Here is a 20527-nt window from a genome sequence, read left to right as displayed (position 1 = left end):
GACACTGAAGACTGGATTAATGGCTGCTGAAAATGCAGCTTTGCAATGACAGGAATAAATAACATTTTTAAATATAGAAAAAAATAATATTATTTTAAATTTTGATAATATTTCACAATATAATGAAAATTTCTAGTATATACTCACCTTGGGGAACATAAAAGACAAAACACAGGACATAAAAATCCTAAACAGTGTTAAAGGGATCATGAACTGAGAAAACAAAATTCCCTTGATCTTTTCACATATTTGAAATGGTGGTGGTTGACGAGATCCCCCCTCACAATGTAAAGCGCTTTGAGTACCCAGAAAAGCACTATATAAATGTAAAAAACAGCTTATACCGAAGCCAATCTGCCAAAATGACAGCTTGTGTCAATGTATCACTTTATGATGTAATAGTGTGGCTAAACACCGCCTCCACAGAAGATCATCAACGCCTGCTTCTACATCACTGCCTGTTTAGCCATGCCCACCGATTCACGTGTATAGTGTTTACAAGAGAGGCGAATGCACAGGTCTATAAAGAAACCAAACGATAAAGATGCTCCGAAGACAACAAAATGCTGTGTAGTGCCAAGCTGTGGAAAAAAGGTCTTTGCATTGCATGATCCCAAAGTTAGGAAAAAGTGGATGAACTTTATTTTTAATTACGTTCCAGACCGCGTCAGTAAGAACTGGGTACTTGGTCCACTTCATTTTACCGTGGATACGTTTTCAAACAAGGCACGATGCAACAAGATTTTTAGAAAGATTGAAACTAAAAGATGATGCTGTGCCAACTATATTGGACCCGACAGTAATGTCGCACCACACAAGTGTAACTGTTTACACTGCTTTTATTATGTGATCACTATTGCTTTGTCTGTTAACCTAGCCTGCCTAAAAATCTGTGCTGACCAGCTGGCCCCCATCTTCACACAGATCTTCAACAGATCACGGTAGTTGTGCGAAGTCCCCTCATGCTTCAAACGCTACACCATCATCCCTGTCCCAAAGAAACCCAAAATTACTGGACTTAATGACTACAGACCTGTGGCTCTAACGTCCGTGGCCATGAAATCATTTGAAAGACTGGTTTTGGCTTATCTGAAGGCCTCCACTGGACCCTTACTGGACCCCCTGCAGTTTGCCTACAGAGCAAACAGGTCTGTGGATGATGCAGTCAACATGGGACTGCACTTCATCCTGCAGCATCTGGACAGACCAGGAACTTATGTGAGGATCCTGTTCGTAGACTTCAGCTCCGCTTTTAACACCATCATCCCGGACACCCTTCAGAATAAACTAACTCAGCTCTCCGTCCCCACCTCTGTCTGTCAGTGGATCACCAGCTTCCTGACAGACAGGCAGCAGCTAGTGAGGCTGGGAAAATTCTCATCCAGCACCCGCACCATCAGCACTGGTGCTCCTCAGGGCTGCGTTCTCTCCCCACTGCTCTTCTCCCTCTACACCAACGACTGCACATCTAAAGACCCCTTTGTCAAGCTCCTTAAATTTGCAGATGACACCACAGTGATCGGCCTCATCCAGGACGGTGACGAGTCTACTTACAGACAGGAGGTTAAGGAGCTGGCTGTCTGGTGCAGTTTTAACAACCTGGAGCTTAACACACTCAAAACTGTGGAGAAACCCCCCTGCTCTCCCCCCACTCACCATCATGAACAGCACTGTGACTGCAGTGGTCTCATTCAGATTCTTGGGCATCACAATTTCTCAGGACCTGAAGTGGGACAATCACATTGATTCCATTGTGAAAAAGGCCCAGCAGAGGTTGTACTTACTTCGCCAGCTGAGGAAGTTCAATCTGCCACAGGAGCTGCTGAAACAGTTCTACTCCGCCATCATTGAATCCATCCTCTGCACTTCAATAACTGTCTGGTTCAGCTCAGCTACCAAATCTGACCTCAGAAGACTACGGAGGGTAGTGCTGAGCAAATCATTGGTACAACCCTCCCCACTCTCCAAGAATTGTACTTATCCACAGTGAGCAAAAGGGCAGGCAAAATCACTCTGGACCCCCCACATCCAGCACACTCCCTCTTTGAACTGTTACCGTCTGGTCGACGCTACAGAGCTCTGAGCACCAGAACGACCAGACACAGGAACAGTTTCTTCCCTCAGGCAATCCATCTCATGAACACTTGACACTAAACGTGGAACACACAACTCTATTATACATTATGTATTCACCACACATACTTATTTTTTTTTCATTTCAAATTTGCACATATCAGACCTGTACACACATAAATGTCTATATTATATATTGTGTTTTTGCTATTTTGTACATTGCCTATTTGTATATTTGTATATTATTCTTTTATTATCTATGTGCTGTCCTGTTGCTGTCTTTCTGTTGCACTGTGGAGCTTCTGTCACTATAACAAATTCCTTGTATGTGTAAACATACCTGGCCAATAAAACTCATTCTGATTTTGATTCTGAATATAAAGGGGTCATATGATGCGATTTCAAGTTTTTCATTTTCTTTGGAGTGTTACAAGCTGTTCGTGCATAGATGAGATCCCTAAAGTTGCAAAGACTAAAGTCTCAAACCCAAAGAGATATTCTTTATAAAAGTTAAGACTCGTCCACAACCCCCTAAAACAGCTCATTCAAACACACCCCCACATGTCTACGTCACGTTGTGGAAATATTTACGTAATGCCGCCCAAATGGCGTGATGGTGAAGATGGTTTCTGTAACCGCAGTAGTGTTGATGCAGCCATGTCAGGGAGACGCTGTGTTTCTCTATGCGAAAACAAAAGCAATTTATTTGGCCTACCGAAAGTAGATGCAATTAGGAATCATAGGTTAAGATTATTTACAACAGAACAGCACAACCCAAATGTTCGAATTTGTGGTCAATTTGGGTCAATTCCAACTTTGCTATTACAATCTGGTGCTTCTGAATCAGCGACTGTAAGTATGTTTTGTTATTAGTTCAAGTATTTACTATTGACTGTTCAAATGTGGAGTTTTGTGCGTAACGTGTCGTGTGTGTGTGTGTGTGAGGGGAACAGGGTCACATCACAGCAGAGTGTACAGCCCATCAGAAATCGTCTTAACCGCGGCTTGTGAACTGCAAATACATATGAGCATCATCACTGTGTCTGTCACACCACTCTGTTCCCATTTTGGCCTTGAACTGATAAAACTAACTTGAAAGCTGAAGCTCACGATTATGGAAAGGGGCGTTACATTTCCAACACGTTCGGCCAATCACAATGCACTGGGTCAGTTGGCCAATCAGAGCAGACTACACATGTCCGAAGGAGGGGCTTTGTAGAAAACGACACGTTTGAGAGACGGGCCATAGATGAACTACAATCATGTACAGTATTTGAAAAATAATATGTTTTTTTGAACATTACAGCATGTCAGTGTATTCTGTTAGACCAAATACACAAAATAATGATCTTTAAAATAACATCATATGACCCCTTTAAACAGATCGTTTGATGAGTATTTATGCGTTTTTAACCTAAATCACAGCAGTGTCCATCTGCAAAAGATGTAGACTGTCAAACATACACAACTGTTAACCAATCATAGCAGTGGGCATTTACTTCCAAGTCTACAATCTGCCACGCCTATTCAAACAGAGTGTTCTGATGAGAGGGTTCAAAACAAGACTGAAAATATCCCATTACTTCTACATTATGCTTTTGATGTAAAAATCTTGATAACATTATAAGTGGACCTCAGAGAACAGTACAAAATAAAAAAAACAGAGGCAGTTCATGAGTCGTTTGAAAAATTCAGTGAGGAAGTCGTACTGATTCAGTCGAAGATTCAGACAAAATATATAATAAATATTAAACTCTGTTCCTGCAGTGGTGAATAAAGTGATTCTGATTCTTTGAGCAGATAATGACAGCTAGACAATCAAGTGAAGGAGTCAGAATTCTTTTGTTTTCTGAAAACAGTGAGACACTGGGCGAAACTTTCCGAGAAAAGCTGCCAAAATAAACGTACAGGCCAAATCACATACAAAACATGACCCTAACTAAGCAGACTACTGCAGAACCTTTCACAGACATGATACACGATCGCCTTCTCCGATTTTACATGTTTACTTTTAATACTGTCCTTCAAATGTTTTCCCCTCCTAGTCTCAGTTCAGAGACCCTGCCTTGAACCTTTCTGAAAGCATAACATTTTACAACTGGAGGGTGGGAGATGTTGAACCGAGCAGAGCACACTCCCCCTTTACACTGTCACATCCTGCCCCCAGTGCCAGACAAAACCAGAGAGAGGGATGGGAAACGAAAGGAAGACAGAAAAGAAGGTGCTGTATTCCTGTCACTGGTGAAATTCTCCCACAAAGGGAGCACAACAGGCAGAACATGAGTCCGAAGGGAATCATGAGGAAAAAAGAAGCAGGTAGACAGAAATGGAGAATGATGGAAGGAATGAGAAAGCGAGACTGCGGTGATAAAAGAGGTGATGTGTGTGCATGTTTGGCGGGTCAGCGGTGGAGGAATGCCCCATGGCTGTGCTATAAGGAATAAATCAACTGCGCTGCTGTGTTTTGGTAAGATACATGCCAAACGCAATCTCTGTAGCCAAAGCTTGAAACCTTCTTCCATATAAGTTGTGTTTGAAAAGAAAACATTTGTTCTCCTTCACGTTGGCAGCCTCTCAGTTCCGATAGACAAAACTTTATTTTTTAATATCCTCACAGGGGCTTATCAATTTCATTAAATCTTACAACAGTTTTTTTATTATTTGTAAATCATCCCTGAAACAGAATATATCTGCATAAATTGAAAGTGGCTTGTTTGTACAATATGTCAAGAAAATTTAGCTATTGCTTCACTCAGCTGCAAGTCTTCAAGATCTCATGAAATTACGTGACTTGGACATTTTTTTCCTGTTAAGTTAAGGGCAGGACATATTGAAGGGATTGTCTTTTTTATACACTCACATTCAAATGTTATTTGTTTGTTTTTTTATTCAGCAAAGATGCATTTCATTGATCAAAAGTGACAGCAAAGACTTTCACTTTGTGCCAATATATATATTAAAATTATTTCTGAAGGATCATGTGACACTGAAGACTGGCTACTGAAAATTCAGCTTTGCATCACAGGAATAAATTACATTTTAAAATATATTAAAAAAGAAAATGATATTTAGGATTTAAAAAAAAAGAAAGATATTTTGAACTATAATACTACTACAAAATGACAGCTTTCACTGTATTTTTGATTAAATACAGTAGACTTCTAAGAGACTTCTATAAAAAAAAAAACATTTAAAAATCTTACCGACCCAGACATTTGTACAGTAGTTTAAATGGCCAATAATTTACATCACAGCCGTATTGCTAATCAGTGGGAAGTGGTATTAGATAATATTCTCATTTCAGAGTGGTATTCTCATTTGACAGGACAAAAGCCAGTAAAATGCAACATGAGCTATTAATATTTTTGCCACAGTTAGTAGTACAGGAAACAATGACAGATTATTCACAGGGTGTCCATCAAGCCATTAAAAGGGGTCTTCAACTATTGAAAACTTTTAGGAGCATCACTGACTACAGACAAGAACTCTCGTAGACTGACGCAGTTACAGTGTGTGTGTGTGTGTGTGTGTGTGTGAGAGAGAGAGAGAGAGAGAGCACGCTCACCTCAAACTCTGCGTGTTTGTGGATGTCCTCTGCTCTCTGGCGGCTCAGAATGAACTCTGCCTCATTAGCTACACGCACCAGATGGTCCTTCATGGTGTGGCTCAGCAGTCTGTACATCAAAATCACATTAAACATTGAGTTCACACCTGACATCAAATGATTCTGTCTGAATTATTTCTGCAGTTTATGTTGGTAATATAACTGAATCCAAACACTGGATCTTATATGTATCACATATATTGTTACATTTATTAGGAAATGTACTGATCATAAGAGATGCAATAAACATATTTACTGAACCTTTCAAGAACTTGAATCAAGAAATATGTGGAGACCAATAAGCCAGTAACTATTTTCATATTATGGCTGATGTTATTAACCTATTGGGCTGCACAATATTGGGGGGAGTGGGGGGTTGGGGGGGCTGACATTGTTATATTTTGTTTTCCCAGAATATATATTGCAATATGAAAAAAAGAATGAATAATTCTAGACGTAGTGGAGTGATTCTGTTGGTGAATGCATCTGTATAGAAAATAATAGTAATTGGAAGAAGTCATTTTTACTCAAAAGTTATTTTTAAATGTGAAATCATTTTAGTGCTAAATGATTTGGAGAACTCAAACTTCTTTCCGTAACCATTTCAGAAATCTCTTTTCACTTGAGTTTTCCAATTCAACCAATTCAATATAACAATAAAATAATATTTCATTATATTATATTGTTTTTATGAAATAAAATATTAAACAAAATAAGAAATATATAGAAATAACAGTCCAAAATAAATATGGTAAAATAAAAGATGAATAAACTGTTTTATTTTACTGTAAAATCACAATACTAATATTTTCATCTTAATTTCATAATTTTCAAATGGTAAACCAAACTTTTTTTTGACCGACAAATCAAAATAAGTGCTGCCAGTATGAGAATGAAGCTTGGCACTGTGTGTTCATATACATGCATACAGCCCATGATATCAGTGAATCAGAATGGCTCGATTTATAGTAAACGAACCAAGCCATTCTCAAATGCTAAAATACTGTATCATGAGCTACACGTGTGTAAATGTCATGTTTCACCAGCCTGAGCAATTTTGCAATCACACTAAGCCAATATTGATTTTAATTTAATATATTGTGCAACCCTACTACTTTATTTAAAAAAACGAAATTAAATAGTTTGTATGCTACAAGTGAACTTATGCATCACAACATTATAATGTACAGCATTATAGCTATCCTACATAACCTGATATACATCCAGTATCATCAGATATACAATATTGATAATAATAATAAAAATCTCTGCTAATATTGGCAATGATATTGTGCTGTGTAAATCACGCATCCTTAATAAAGAATATTGCACATAAATTTCATAGTAAATTACTTGACAATGTTCACAAAATAGCAGAAATGAGGACCTTCAACATCTCTCAAGTGTTAATCTGTGAAATCAGTTTTACTGATTTAATAACACAGTTGTTAGGCCATGAAAGTGTCAATAGTACGCTAAACCAACTTAACTACATGTAAAACAAGCAGAAAATCATATTTAGCACGGCAGCTAAAACCACCCCAACTAAAAACAACCAGCGATTGATTTGAAAACGATACTCATCTAACAAGATACGGATGCAGGGGGTGTGGAGATGGGGGCACATTTCAACCCGGCTCATGTTTCTACATATGTAAGAACAGCCTTCCTTGGATAAACATACACACACACACTGCTTCTTATCACAGGACATCTGATGATTACAGGGGCTGATGGGAGATCAAATGAATCCTGCTTTTATTGCTACTGTTTGTCAGCCCTCATCAAAACCCAAAGCTGTTCTATCCATCTCAGAGTCTTGTTTGTGAATCAGCATTGTTTTTTCTGTCCATGGTGCTCTGGGTTAGCACAGACGGGGAGGAACCTGATCTTGAAACAGCACATTTACACCCCGGGCAGATTTGTGAACAACACAAGCCGTGGCCTAATAAAACATCGCCCCTAGGGACAGAGACGAGTCTCTCAGCAGGTCAGGAGGCTCAGGCCTCTGCAAAGTGGAAGAATAACAGGCAAAGGGTGGAGGGTTGAAACTCGAGCCTGGTGTGTCAGCGGCGAGCAGCGGGAGAGCGGACGTACCAGGGACTCTGTAGTGACCCTCTCCCACCCCTCTCACCCCAACTGCCATCAATAACAGCCCGCTCTCTGTGACTGCCCTTCTCTCTATCACCCTTTTGCTTTCCTGTCTTTCTTTATCTGTTTTTACTTACTTTATGACATGACAGTCTATAGAAACAAAACAAAAACAAAAAAGGTACCTAAATGTACCATTATTTTAGCATGGTAGTTTATACCATGGTAAAACCATGTTTGTGATTGGTTATATTCTACAGCTACAGTGTATAATTGCATTACATAATTAATATTAATTATAATATAAAACAAAATTACAAATAAGAATACCCAATATAAAGAAAAATCCGAATCATTACGTTATTCATCATATTTATCATTTACCAATACATTTATTAAAGGCATGCTTTGCAATTTGCATTGCTTCTGTGCATTGATTTTAAAACTGTCATTCTAACATATCTCTTTGTGACTTTAGTACATGCCTTCTCATTCTCATTAAGCACTTTTAAGAAACTGTTAAAAACCCATCTTTTTAAAATAACTTTTCTTGGTTAATTTGATAAGCTTATCAATAGCATACTGATTTATTGTTAGTTTTTACTGTATTTTTGTATTGCATTATTTCTGTAATTTTTACAATGTAAAAGTACAATGGAATTATGACCTAATATTATCACTGCACTGCCATAGATTTAGCTCTTTTCTTCAGGCTTAGTAAGAATTCAAACAGTGTTATAAACTCAATTATAGAACATCTATTTTTCTTTGAAAACACTAATTCCGCATTAATCCTATTCATTTTAGTGCAGTAGGCATTGCACTATGATTACATTGCTATCTCTCTGACAGGTGCTGGTTTGCCAGATGTTGTCTAAACCCTGACCCTGCTTTCCAAAAAAAAAAGCGTATGTTTGAAAATGAGCCGTAAAAATGGCCAGCAGTGAAGGTGGAGAAGCCTCAGTGCATCACTGCATTCATTAGCATTCTTGGAGCGCTCATCAGCACGGCAGCATTCATTAACATGAATTTCCATTGCTAACACAGAAATGAGAGCCATCTGAAAGATCTAAGGGCTTGAAATTGAAGACAGAGCCTTCCATCCCAAAGGGAGTCTGAGTAAAAGAGTCCAACAGATGATACATAAACCCGTCTGAAAACAGCAAGATACGAGAAAGATTTCCCAAGAGGTGGGCGAGAAACTAAGGCGCTGCTGCCCTCTCAGAAACCCTCTCTGAAACACATGGGAACCCACGGGAACAAGCCATGTTATTGACAGACGCCTTGCACTCCAGGTCACCCCGTTGATCCCCTTTCCACATTACATTGATTTCCCCCAAATAGAATCTGATTGTACACACGCGACGTAGCGTTGTAGGCCAGGAGATAATGAGGAGGCTGCTAACAAAGGGTCAGAGGACAGGATTAGATAATTACCTGCCCTCGTTCACAAGCTCGATGAAGGCCAAGCCCGCGTTCTTCTGGATAGAATTCTGCCACTCCTGTGGAGAGAAATAAAAGAGAATTTACACTCAAGGTTGGGTTTCATCAGAATCAACATCCACATGTCAGCATTAAAATGAACATCAAGTTTCAGGTTTCAGTTTTATTCTGTCTGGGTTCATTTTGTAATAATAACCGAATGACTGTATACTACATTATCCCACTGATAATAAATAAACATGTAATACAAACTAAATTATTTGAGAAGAAATAAAGCACATTGTCATAAGAGAGATACGGAACTAGCACAGTGTAAGAAACTGGGTGTCAGGGGAAAATTCTAATATACAGTTTAGTGAACACTTAAAAGAATAGTTCACCCAAAAATGAAAATTCTGTCATTAATTACTCACCCTCATGTCGTTCCAAACCTGTGAGACCTTCATCCATCTTTGGAACACAAAGTAAGATATTATTGATGAAATCCGAGAGCTTTGTGAACCTCCATAGAAAGCAATGCAACTGAAATGTTCCCAGGCCCAGAAACGCAGTAAGGACATTGGTAAAGCAGTCCATGTAACATCAGTGGTTCAACTGTAATTTTATGAAGTTACAAAAATACTTTTTATGTGCAAAGAAAACAAAAATTACAACTTTATTCTTTAGTCGTGGTACTCTCAATAATGGCAGATGACATTATTTGGAGGAGAAGAATTATTGAATAAAGTCATTTTTTTCGTTTTCTTTGTGCACAAAAAGTATTCTCGTAGCTTCATAATGTCACATGGACTATTTTAACGATGTCCTTATTGTATTTCAGGGTCAGAAAGCTATCAGATTTCATCAAAAACAACTTAATTTGTGTTCTGAAGATGAACAAAGGTCTTCTTGAAATGATATGATGGTGAGTAATTCATGACATAATTTTCATTTTTTGGTGAACTATCCCTTTAACAGCAGATTGACATGACTGACCAATCATAATCACACATTCCAGAGAGTCACAATATCTTTTTAAAAAAAACTATATTTATTTTACATTGTAGATGCACTACTTGTACATGTTTTTTGTTATGCTTATTTTTGTTTTAATAAATACCATTAAATTAAACTCAATTTGAGCAGCTGAGTCCTTAGACATCTTCAAGAAATAGCTAAAACACATCTCTTCCAGCTACACTTGAACCTCTAACACTACCACTTTCTATTTCTATTTACTCTCCACTTTTTTTATTTATTTATATAAATAAAAAAAATAAAAATGACCCTCTAACACTAGCAATCTCTATTCTGTTTCTATTCTATCTACATGTTTTCTTTTTATTTATTTATTATTTTAAATAAATCCTTGCTACGTGTCAGCACTTACATATTATTGATCTTTTGTTGGTTTTGATTGCTTCTATTGTCCTCAATTGTAAGTCGATGTAAATTAAATAATTGTGGTAATATTTTTTTATTACTATTATTATTATTTTTTGCCAAAACCAAAACAAAAATATCACACTAAAAAAGTTGCTATTAATAGTTACTCAAGTTTGTGTACTTGTTTACATTGAGAGAACAATATAAGTTAAAAGCATGCTTAAGAAATGTGAAAAAATAAAAATGAAGAAAAAATAGCAATAAAAAAAAAATGTGTAACGTGAAATTATTACTGAAATGTATTTATTATGCATAAACTTATTTAGCCTAAGCAAAACAAAGGTGTCATTTCAGTTCAGAAAAGCTGAGTTTTAATTTAATTTCCATCACACAATGTGATTAAACAACACACTATTTGAGATTTGGTGGAAATTACACTATGGTGGGAATTTTCAGAAGAAAAAAGGTGTACGAGTATGTCTATCCACAGACGCTAGAAGTGGAACAGAAGCTGTTTCTATCTTCATCAAACTATTCAGAGGAAAGGATCACTGGGGGTGGGGAGGGTGGGGAAGAAAGCGAAAGCATCATCTAACATGTTTATATCGTATCCTCAATGTCCGAAATTGCATTTAAACAAGCACACCGCTCACAAACTTTAACAGGTCTCACCCGGTTGTTGTAAAAGGTGTTAGTCTAAACAACTGCTGAAACCACAGCTTTCAGTGATGTTTAATAGCCTAGGAGCGAGACCGAATCATTGACGCTTTTCACAGCTGCGCCAACCTTTCAACACCTCCCTGTGATCGTCTCAAGAATAATAATAACAACCAGGTCATGAGTATGTACAAAGTCACTCATGTATTCTCGAGGGCTCTTTTCACAGGGAGACTGCATCACGGAGACAGGAGCGTAACGGTCTGACCCTAACGTCTCATTTGTTTCGGCCAACAGAGAGTGCTTCTAGGTTGAGGTGCAACACAAGCAATAGTTTCATAATTATGATGATTTATTTTTAATCCCCTGCCCATTCCTAGGGTCATAAAATGAAAATGAAACAGAGCAAATGCACATGCTTATAAAGAAGGAAATATTTCACCATCCTAAGGGAAATGAAGTAAAGCGAGGCTGAAACCAAAATAAACAAGAATTTAAAATGGCAATAACTGTACGTGTTTATCTATTCCAGAGGGTTTGTAACAGCTTTACTTTACTTTGCTATCTCGAGCATTCAAATATTTGCATAACCGTATTATAGTAAATCTTAAATCAGAGTCTGGTTAGTCCCTATTCATCATTCAATTACCAAATCTGCAACATTATTTACACTATTTCATCAGAACCAATACAGCAAACAAATAAGAAAGAAAGGGTTTGTGTATTAAGAATCTGGCAATACGATACGTATCACGATACAGGGGTTGCGATACGATATATTGCGATACTGTAAGCTAGGAATGTGCGGGTCTAGTCGACTAGTTGACTAAACGGTACAGCTCCGACTAGTCGACACTGAAAACAATAGTCGATTACACGAGAGGAAAAAAAACCCCGATGATTTTATCGTTCAAATTACTATCATTTTAACGTTACATTTAAAACATTTTAAATAACAAGTTAAAAAAAACTTACATATCAATCAAGAAACTACATTTTTACCTCAGACCTCACATGTTTTCTTCATGTCAGTTGCGGCGAGCTCAAAATTACCAAGTGAAAGGCAAGGTGTGGGATTATTTTTTTTAATTAGAAGGAGATGGACAAGTTTTGTGTAAACTGTGTAATGTCAGATTGGCTTACAATAACTTTACTGGAGCAATGCGCAATCATCTTCAAACAGGCACGTATGCGTTAGCTTGGAGGCTAGCCAAAGCCAGCAAATGTCAATCATGTCATACACTACAACACATCGCTGCAGTCCGCAATCCCATCCACGCCGTCTATTCCTCTAAACGAAGACCCGAAAGTAACTTAGTGCTGCGGGATTTTCAGGCTCTTTTCGAAACTGTCTGCTTGCTTGTTATGTCTCTGCGTGCCCATGACTTCAGTTCCTGCTGAGAGCAGGTTTTCTTTTTTCAAGTGCAGAATCGCCTCTAGTCCATTCTTTCGCCAGACCACGTTAACATTTTAAATTCACTGAACAAATGAACATGGTCTGAGTAAGTAAAATGAGGATTGTTTTGTTTTTAGACAATATAGCCAACATGAAGTACTTTTTAATACTTTTTAATGCCGTTTTAATCTATTCCTTGATAAACTTTCCTATTGTTTTTGACAATAGGAAAGTTTGTTTTAATATGTTGGCTAACTTTATAAGAAAATTAAGAATTCTGTCAGTCTATTGATTGATTTTCCATTTCTGCATTGCTCCAGCCGATCTGAATAAATAAGCTATGCACTAGTTTATGTTGAGTGTATGCTCCTTCTTTTTTCTGTTTAACGACCGCCTAAAATTAAATGATGATAACGCGAGGCAAGCATATGGCATAATTGTGACCTATTTTTAGCAGAATTCATTGAGGGATTTGACCGTGTGATTCAAAGATTTAAGTATTTCGAGCGTAGGCTGTTATATAGACACATGCACAGTTTTTTTCTTTTGTCATTTTTTGGGGGTTTCTAGCTTTTAGACTAGTCGGATACAAAACGTCCGTTTAAACGACAGTCAAATTAGTCGTAGCGCACATCCCAAGGTGATATATTGGGATATTTATTATTTTAGGAATAGGATATATTTTTAGGAAAGCAATACTTTAACCAAAGTATGTTATAGACTTTTCATTAAGACCATAAAGGATCATATCAACTTGTAAAATGGGCATCCGATGACCCCTTTAAGAGCTGCCGCTGCAGAACATGATGTGGATCTGATGTGCATTCTCGTAGTTTAATTCGCTTTACATTTTCATACATTTATATTTAGTCATTTAGCAGATGCTTTTATCCAAAGTGACTAACAAATAAGGATAATGCTTTAATATAAAATAATACAGGCTACAGCGCACAGGCGCATTTGTGCATGCAATTAAAGAACACGTGCTACGAGCACAGTATAATGTCTGACAAGACAGGAAAATTTGTTTTTATTTAATTATGGCCTGACTAGGGGTGTCCTTGGAATTTTCGAATCTTGCCGATATTCGACTGATAGTCGAATCATATGTTTTTGGGGCGTGGGCAAAATACATTACCAAGAGTCAAGTCAGTCGTAATTATTGACGTTAACACACAGGGAAGATGTGTACTGGGCGCCTCGCAGATACAGACGGGGTAAATAATGTTTTATATTTTGATTAAAAGATAGTTAACATTAAACGTCAGCAAATCCCTAAGAATTCACAACATTTTTTACAATAGTGCTCTCATTATAACGTTATGTATATGACAGTTGTTGTTAATGTTCTGCATTTCTGTGCTGCGCGCTGAAGAGGAGCAGTAGAATGAAGCTTTTGATAGCAGGTTTTTAATCAATGAGATTTAACTCATCATTTATGTCATATAGAGTACGCTTAGTTATTTATACAACATAATGTAAATATAACGCCTTATAAGCTTATAAACTTATAAGAAACACGGAAACTAAACTCTAAAAATTCACAGCATTTTATTATAATAGTGTTCTCATTATCATGATAAATCATGTTATGTAATATGACAGTCCCAGTCATAGTTATTAATATTTTGCATTGTTGTTTGTCCTGCTCGTGCTGCGCGTGAAGATATAGGCTAATCACCGTAGCTACATTTAGTCATTTGGCAGACGCTTTTATCCAAAGTAGCTACTACAATGTAGCTACTACAATGAAGCGTTTTACTGCATCGTAACTCAAACAAATGCATCTTATACGAGATAAATAATATATAGGCTACACATATATATAAACTGGCTGAAATGTTTTGAAATCACTTGTACCCTTCCTGATCGTAAAAATCCAATCTTTCACTCTGCCTGTGTAAATTTGAGTCTTGTTAAAGATTTAAATCCCTGCCACCAATCCGGAAAAATTATGGAAAGTGAAAGTTAAATCTATAGAGGTGGTTGGATTTATTCAAGCACGTTAAAATATTTATTTGAAGCTTCTTTCTTTTCAGATTCTTATTTATAGAATTATTTTAATAGGCTGTATATTAACTTATTGGGAGAAAACTGGTATGTGAAATCAAACATTTGAGCACCCCCATATATCCAAAAAGGCATGATCATAACACCCCGCGAATATTCAACTGTGAGATTGGGAGTCGAATCAGGCTCCTCCCATCGATGCATCGAATCATCGACTATTCGGGGGCACCTCTAGGCCTGACAACATCTCATCTGACCGCAATTCACTATTGTTCTACTGAAGCTGCCTCGTCACCTGCACTCTTGTTTGACTAGTGCCTGACGCTGAGGCGAAGCTGAAGTGCGCGTCTGAAAAGTATCCTGTTTGATGTGGTCATAAAGACATTCTACATCTAAATAAGCACAATTCTTGTCAAGAAATAAAAGAAAGAAGCAGCAGTTATGAGTGGTGTTGCCAATCCTCTGCCCCTGCGTTAATTGTGTTAAATATTTTTAATGCCATTAAACTGGAAAAATTAACCACCTGCGTTAACACGCTACTTTTTTACAGCACTAATGTATGTGTTTATTTCTCCATAACTCGATATCAATCATTCATGTAAGAATTGATTGTGCATTGTGCACAGGGTTGATGGAATATGGTGGGATAAGAAAGGTGGAGGGTGATGTTTACAGAATTTGGGACAGGACAGAGGAAGTTTTTTAAACATTTAACCAACTAAAGTTCAGTAGACAACATTGTTGAGAACAACTGCACACTAGGATCCTTTGTTAGGAGTAAAAATATCCAAAGCTGTCATCAACCAAACACACAAATACATTTTCGCTACAAAGATAAATGAATGTTCAATGGGTGAGGGAAAGGCATTATTCTTTAATTAAATGAAGCAATGACCCCAATCAAAAAGCCTTAACGATCAGTACTGTGTGTTGAGGACAAGGCAGACGGTTATTGGATTTCAACCAGTCATTCTGATAGGACCTGATACGGTTTTATGGTATCCAATACTGTTTCCATTCTGACCTGATGAGAGGATACAGGCAGCCATTTGTGACCTTTCAACTCTGACCCTGACCTAAGAGAGGTGCTTCTACAACCCAGCCACCTCTGCCCCGGTCCTGTCGTTACAGCAACCTCAGGCTGATCCATTCATGTCATCAAGACCGGGATTTTTCCTAAGATAGGACATGACTTTTATCAGCCACCCATACAGTGCCTGGGAAAGTTTGTATCATAAAGATAAACTCACAATGATAATCAAACCAATATTACACTCTTCATCGAGGACATTTATAATTGAGCCATTTCCTTTCAATAAAACAACAAAGACCAGCATATGGGGAACAATTCCTCAAGGTCAAATCTGTCAGTTTTACTTTTATTGAAGCTCAGGTACTATATATATATATATATATATATATATATATATATATATATATATATATATATATATAAGGTTGAGAGCTCAATCTTGTGTACACTGATTCTGGACATGCAACTCAAAATGTGTAACACGCTGCAAAAGAAAAAACTTGTTTTAAATTAATAAATGTCATCTTGTTTTCCAATAAAAAATGATCTACAAATCCTTGAAATAAGATTGTATAAATCTTGTATAATATTATATAATAGCTTCCAGAAAAAGCATCTTTAATTAAAAAAATAAATAATAAATTCTTGTTCTATTGGAAGATTCATTCATACATTCATTCATTGCCAATTCTCACTTGGTTCTTAATCAAGGAGGACATTTTTTTCTTAAATTTTACTGATTAAGAAAATTGTTGGTAACACTTTACAATAATGTGTCATTTGTTAACATTAGTTAATGTATTAACTAACATGAACAAACAATGAACAAATGCATTTATTACACTATTTATTCAGCTTTGTTAATGTTAGTTAATGAAAATACAGTCGTTCATTGTTTATTCACGTTAGAGTGCATTAACTAATGTTTACAAAGACAACTTGTGATTTTAATAATGCATTAGTAAATGCTGAAATTAAGAATAACTAAGATTAATAAATGCTGTAGAATTATTGTTCATTCTTACTTCATGTTTAGCTAATGTTGTTAACTAATGTTAACTAATGAACCATATTGTAGAGTGTTACCAAATTATTATTATTATAATTATTTTTAGAGATTATAAAACACTAGATTATAAAAATCAAGAAATAGTAAGAAGATAAATTACGGGGGAAATCAAAACACAAAAAGTCAATTCTAACAAACCCTGCACATAAAGTACATACAAATTAATGTCTTCCTCAACATGAATGAATCCCCAACCTATTTTAATGTTAAAAAAATACAAAGAGATAATGCTGCACCATTAGCAATTATGTTATGTCATACTGTAATTGCTTCTGAGTGATGAAAAGCTCAATGCTATAAGTGAGTCTATGTGATGGAAACAGAAGGACCGAGGAAATGCAGAGGGAGGGAAAGAAAGACCTGCTGATGCTCTTAAAAAGGACTTGGTTGTGTCTACATCGTGTGTGTGAGACTAACATTCTGAGCACATTCATAAACAAAATCAGTTGTATGCCCATATAAAAAGAACATATTGCTTAACACTCTCCCCTCCCCACCACTATGCTTTAAATGAAAGCTTTGATTTACTGATTTAAAAAACAAAAATACTTTTCTTCTGAGACACGTAAACATCATGTTTTACATTCCTTAAAGAAGTCATCCAATGAGCCATACTTTTGTTTAGTTTTGCTATGATAATTACTGTGGCACTGCATTCCTAATCACTGCTGATTAAGAGAACGCAATTACCCTCAAACTAAAACACAACTGAAACAACGCAGACCTACAATGCAACATTTTGCTTCATCCTCAATGGCAAGACCAAGGAAATGTGCACAGCGTTTGGCTTCGTTCATTGAAAATAAACAAGTCGCTCTCTAGTTTCCAACCCATCAGTTATAATCACAAGTATTTGTTTGTTTTCTGCAGGCAGGGGGATTGCAGCTCAGATGAAACAAAAAAATTATCCGTCACATGGAAGAGCGCTGTTTCAGATCATAACGAGCAGGAGAAGTTTACGTTACGGCTTGTCCGCAGAGCACAAGGCGATTTATGGTGGAAAAGTGGCTACTGTAGGGCTTTGATCGACGGAAAGAGATTCTAGATTTAAAATGTCAGCCTAGTATTACTTACAGGAAAAACCTTCAGTGAAGTATTTCCACATAAAAAAAAATAAAATACAAAAAAAAATATATATATATATATATATATATATATATATATATATATATATATATATATATATATATATATATATATATATATATATATATATATATATATATATATATATATATATATATATATATATATATTTAACATTCCAAACAAAAAAACTATAAAATATGTTTCCATAAAGTATCTATTATTGCAATGCTCTGCTTGCTGTGGTTTAAAAGAAACAACACTGAATCAACTTCATGCAGCTAGAATCCTGCTAAGGCTTGAGTAATACATCTCATCTGGTTTTGGGTGTATTTTAAGATTTTTATATGTACCTACAGTATAAGGCTTTGCATAGTATCTGTATCTAGCTCTGTCTGAGCTTTTAATTTTCTTTTTCTCAATCTTGTAACCTTGTGGTTTCCTATCTGTCCATTACACTTGTATACATTAGGAACAGGGTATTTTCTTGTTATGCTCCAAAATTATCAAATTTGCTACACCTTACATTATTTCAACATTGGTCTGCACATGAAAGCTAACTTATTTGAAAATATAAAGAATGGCAAAATCCTTCTTTGTCTTTTGTCATTTTTTGCCAGAAAACTGTAATTAATTTTAATATTCCTGATAATTTATTTATTTAATTTGAATCATTAATTAATATATTCTTGATACATTTTTATTGTTTTTCCTCAAAACACTGCTCTTCAAAGTGGTTCATTTTTAATCTTAATCTTTCAAGATGGTTTAATGTTGAAGTGTTCACTTCAATCAACTCATCGTAATATCAAAATGGCATCTGACAGCAGGTCCAGACAGCTTAATTTACTGATGTGACAAGCCGAACGCTCTACAAGTCCTGTGCGTGTTCTCAGATGTTATCTCTTCTAAAGCAAACACACAATCCCGTACGGCCAGTGGCCTGTGTTTCTGTGAGGACACATTTCACACAAGCGGACTTTACAAGGGGAGCAAATATTTACTCTGACTACATTAAACGACCACAGAGGATTGTGGTTAAATACACTGATGAGATTAGAAGCTTCCTTACGATGAGTTGGGCTTAGAGGTGTCAAAAGATTTCCAAAAACTGCTCATTTATTTAAAACAAAAAAGTTCTCACTCTCTATTGAAGGTTTAGGAGGTGGGCAATGACTGAAATAATCTAACTTGACAGGAATGATAATAGCATACATAAATCTTGTTGTTTTCCTTTCTGGGCTAAAGAAACAACGATTATTTTATATTCAACACATGGTGAGAATGCACACAGTGATAATATGATATTGATTTGTAAATACACATATCCACGTATGTAAATAGTGACACAAAGAGAGCATGTTAGGAAAGAGATTTTTGAATGAGGTATTCCAGACCTCCATCAGCATACTATCAGGGTCTTCAACAGTTAAAGAAAAAAGTTTGCACTTTTGGATTGTTAATCCATTGGCACCATTTAAAAAAACAAAAAACAATTTGCCTCAATATGCCTCTTTCCCAGCCAACAATATTGCAGTCAGAGAGTGAATTAAAAGTCACTCAAGTCGTAAGCTTTCCCCATGCCATTCCCTCTCACTTCCTGTCAGGAAGAGCCCCCTCTCTGGACGCATAGCTCGCATCGGCAGGGCGCCGGCAAAATTAAGTGCCAGTTGGTGTTAGTGTGTTTTCTCTGGGCCTCCGCGGAGCCCTGCGTTCAAAGAATGCTGAGAGCAATGTTATCCACCGGCACAGAGACCCTCGTGGGTCGTTGTCTGGGGTGGAGGAGGGAAAAAGATGGAGAGGAGGAAAGACAACACGTGGCCTGGGCCTGCGCTTGAACCTTGCGTATGTGTTATGCCTCTCAGCGGGGTCTAGGTCCGACTGCGAGAAGGGAGGGAGAAAGATTCAACCTCAGATTCAACCACATTCCTCTTCACTTCTGTGACGTTTATGGAACGAAGTTAAAAATGAGAAGACAACATGAGGCAAAACGGTCTGCACTGGCAATGTCCCTAAATAGCTATATTTTTAAAAGCAAATTTTGAATTTGCATTGAATATCTTTTTAGGTGCAGGTCAAATACTCTTAGGTAAGTAAGATACAACTAACCAAAGATACAGTAATGCATGGTATATTAGTTTACTTTTGTTTTAAGAAAGGGCCTGTGTCTTGTAGTCCAAAGCGACTTGAATAACGTGATTGATAATGGCCATTCAAACACACTGTGCACCAAAACACATACGGTTACATACTTCATACTCAACTGAAATGCTGCCATTAAAATAAATAGACAGAGCTATAAAGCTCAATTTATATTGTGTTAAAAAATGCATAAAGAAGAATGGGAATTGTTAAAGATCTTTTACAGTAGGTCAACTTACACTTAAGTAAGGGAAAAGTTGCTAACCAAATATGTAATACATATATAAATCTTAGAGTAAATAAGAGAGTGTTCACATGATTTAAATATTCACATTTTTATTTGTTGTTTAATTCATTTTTATATCCATTTGCAGTGTTCGTCCTCTCCATATAAAACTGTAAAGAAAGACAGAAGAATTACCGTAATGACTTTTAAAATGTTTATTTTTAAAACAAACTGGCATAATGAGATCATAGTATGTTTTCTTACATATTTTCCTGGTAAAAATGGGAATCTTGGGCCTCATTCAAGAAAAGGAGCAGAACGAATTTCTTCTA

At 36.5% G+C, this 20527-nt stretch overlaps 1 protein-coding gene across 1 annotated transcript in view; it reads right to left on the bottom strand.

The window, feature by feature from the left end:
• The window catches only part of LOC306874378 (lipopolysaccharide-responsive and beige-like anchor protein), a 270819-nt gene that overhangs the window by 137316 nt on the left and 112976 nt on the right, over positions 1–20527 (bottom strand). The window contains exons 34-35 of the mRNA XM_079424376.1: positions 9206–9270; positions 5639–5747 (exon numbers count right to left, since the gene is read on the bottom strand). Coding sequence (XP_079280502.1) covers positions 5639–5747; positions 9206–9270 — 174 coding nt within the window. The remainder of the gene's footprint in view (positions 1–5638; positions 5748–9205; positions 9271–20527) is intronic.

This window comes from Barbus barbus, assembly GCF_936440315.1.
Source record: "Barbus barbus genome assembly, chromosome: 8".
NCBI lineage: Eukaryota > Metazoa > Chordata > Actinopteri > Cypriniformes > Cyprinidae > Barbus > Barbus barbus.
The sequence above is the reverse complement of the archived record's forward strand: the minus strand, read 5'-3'. Positions and strand labels throughout refer to the sequence as shown.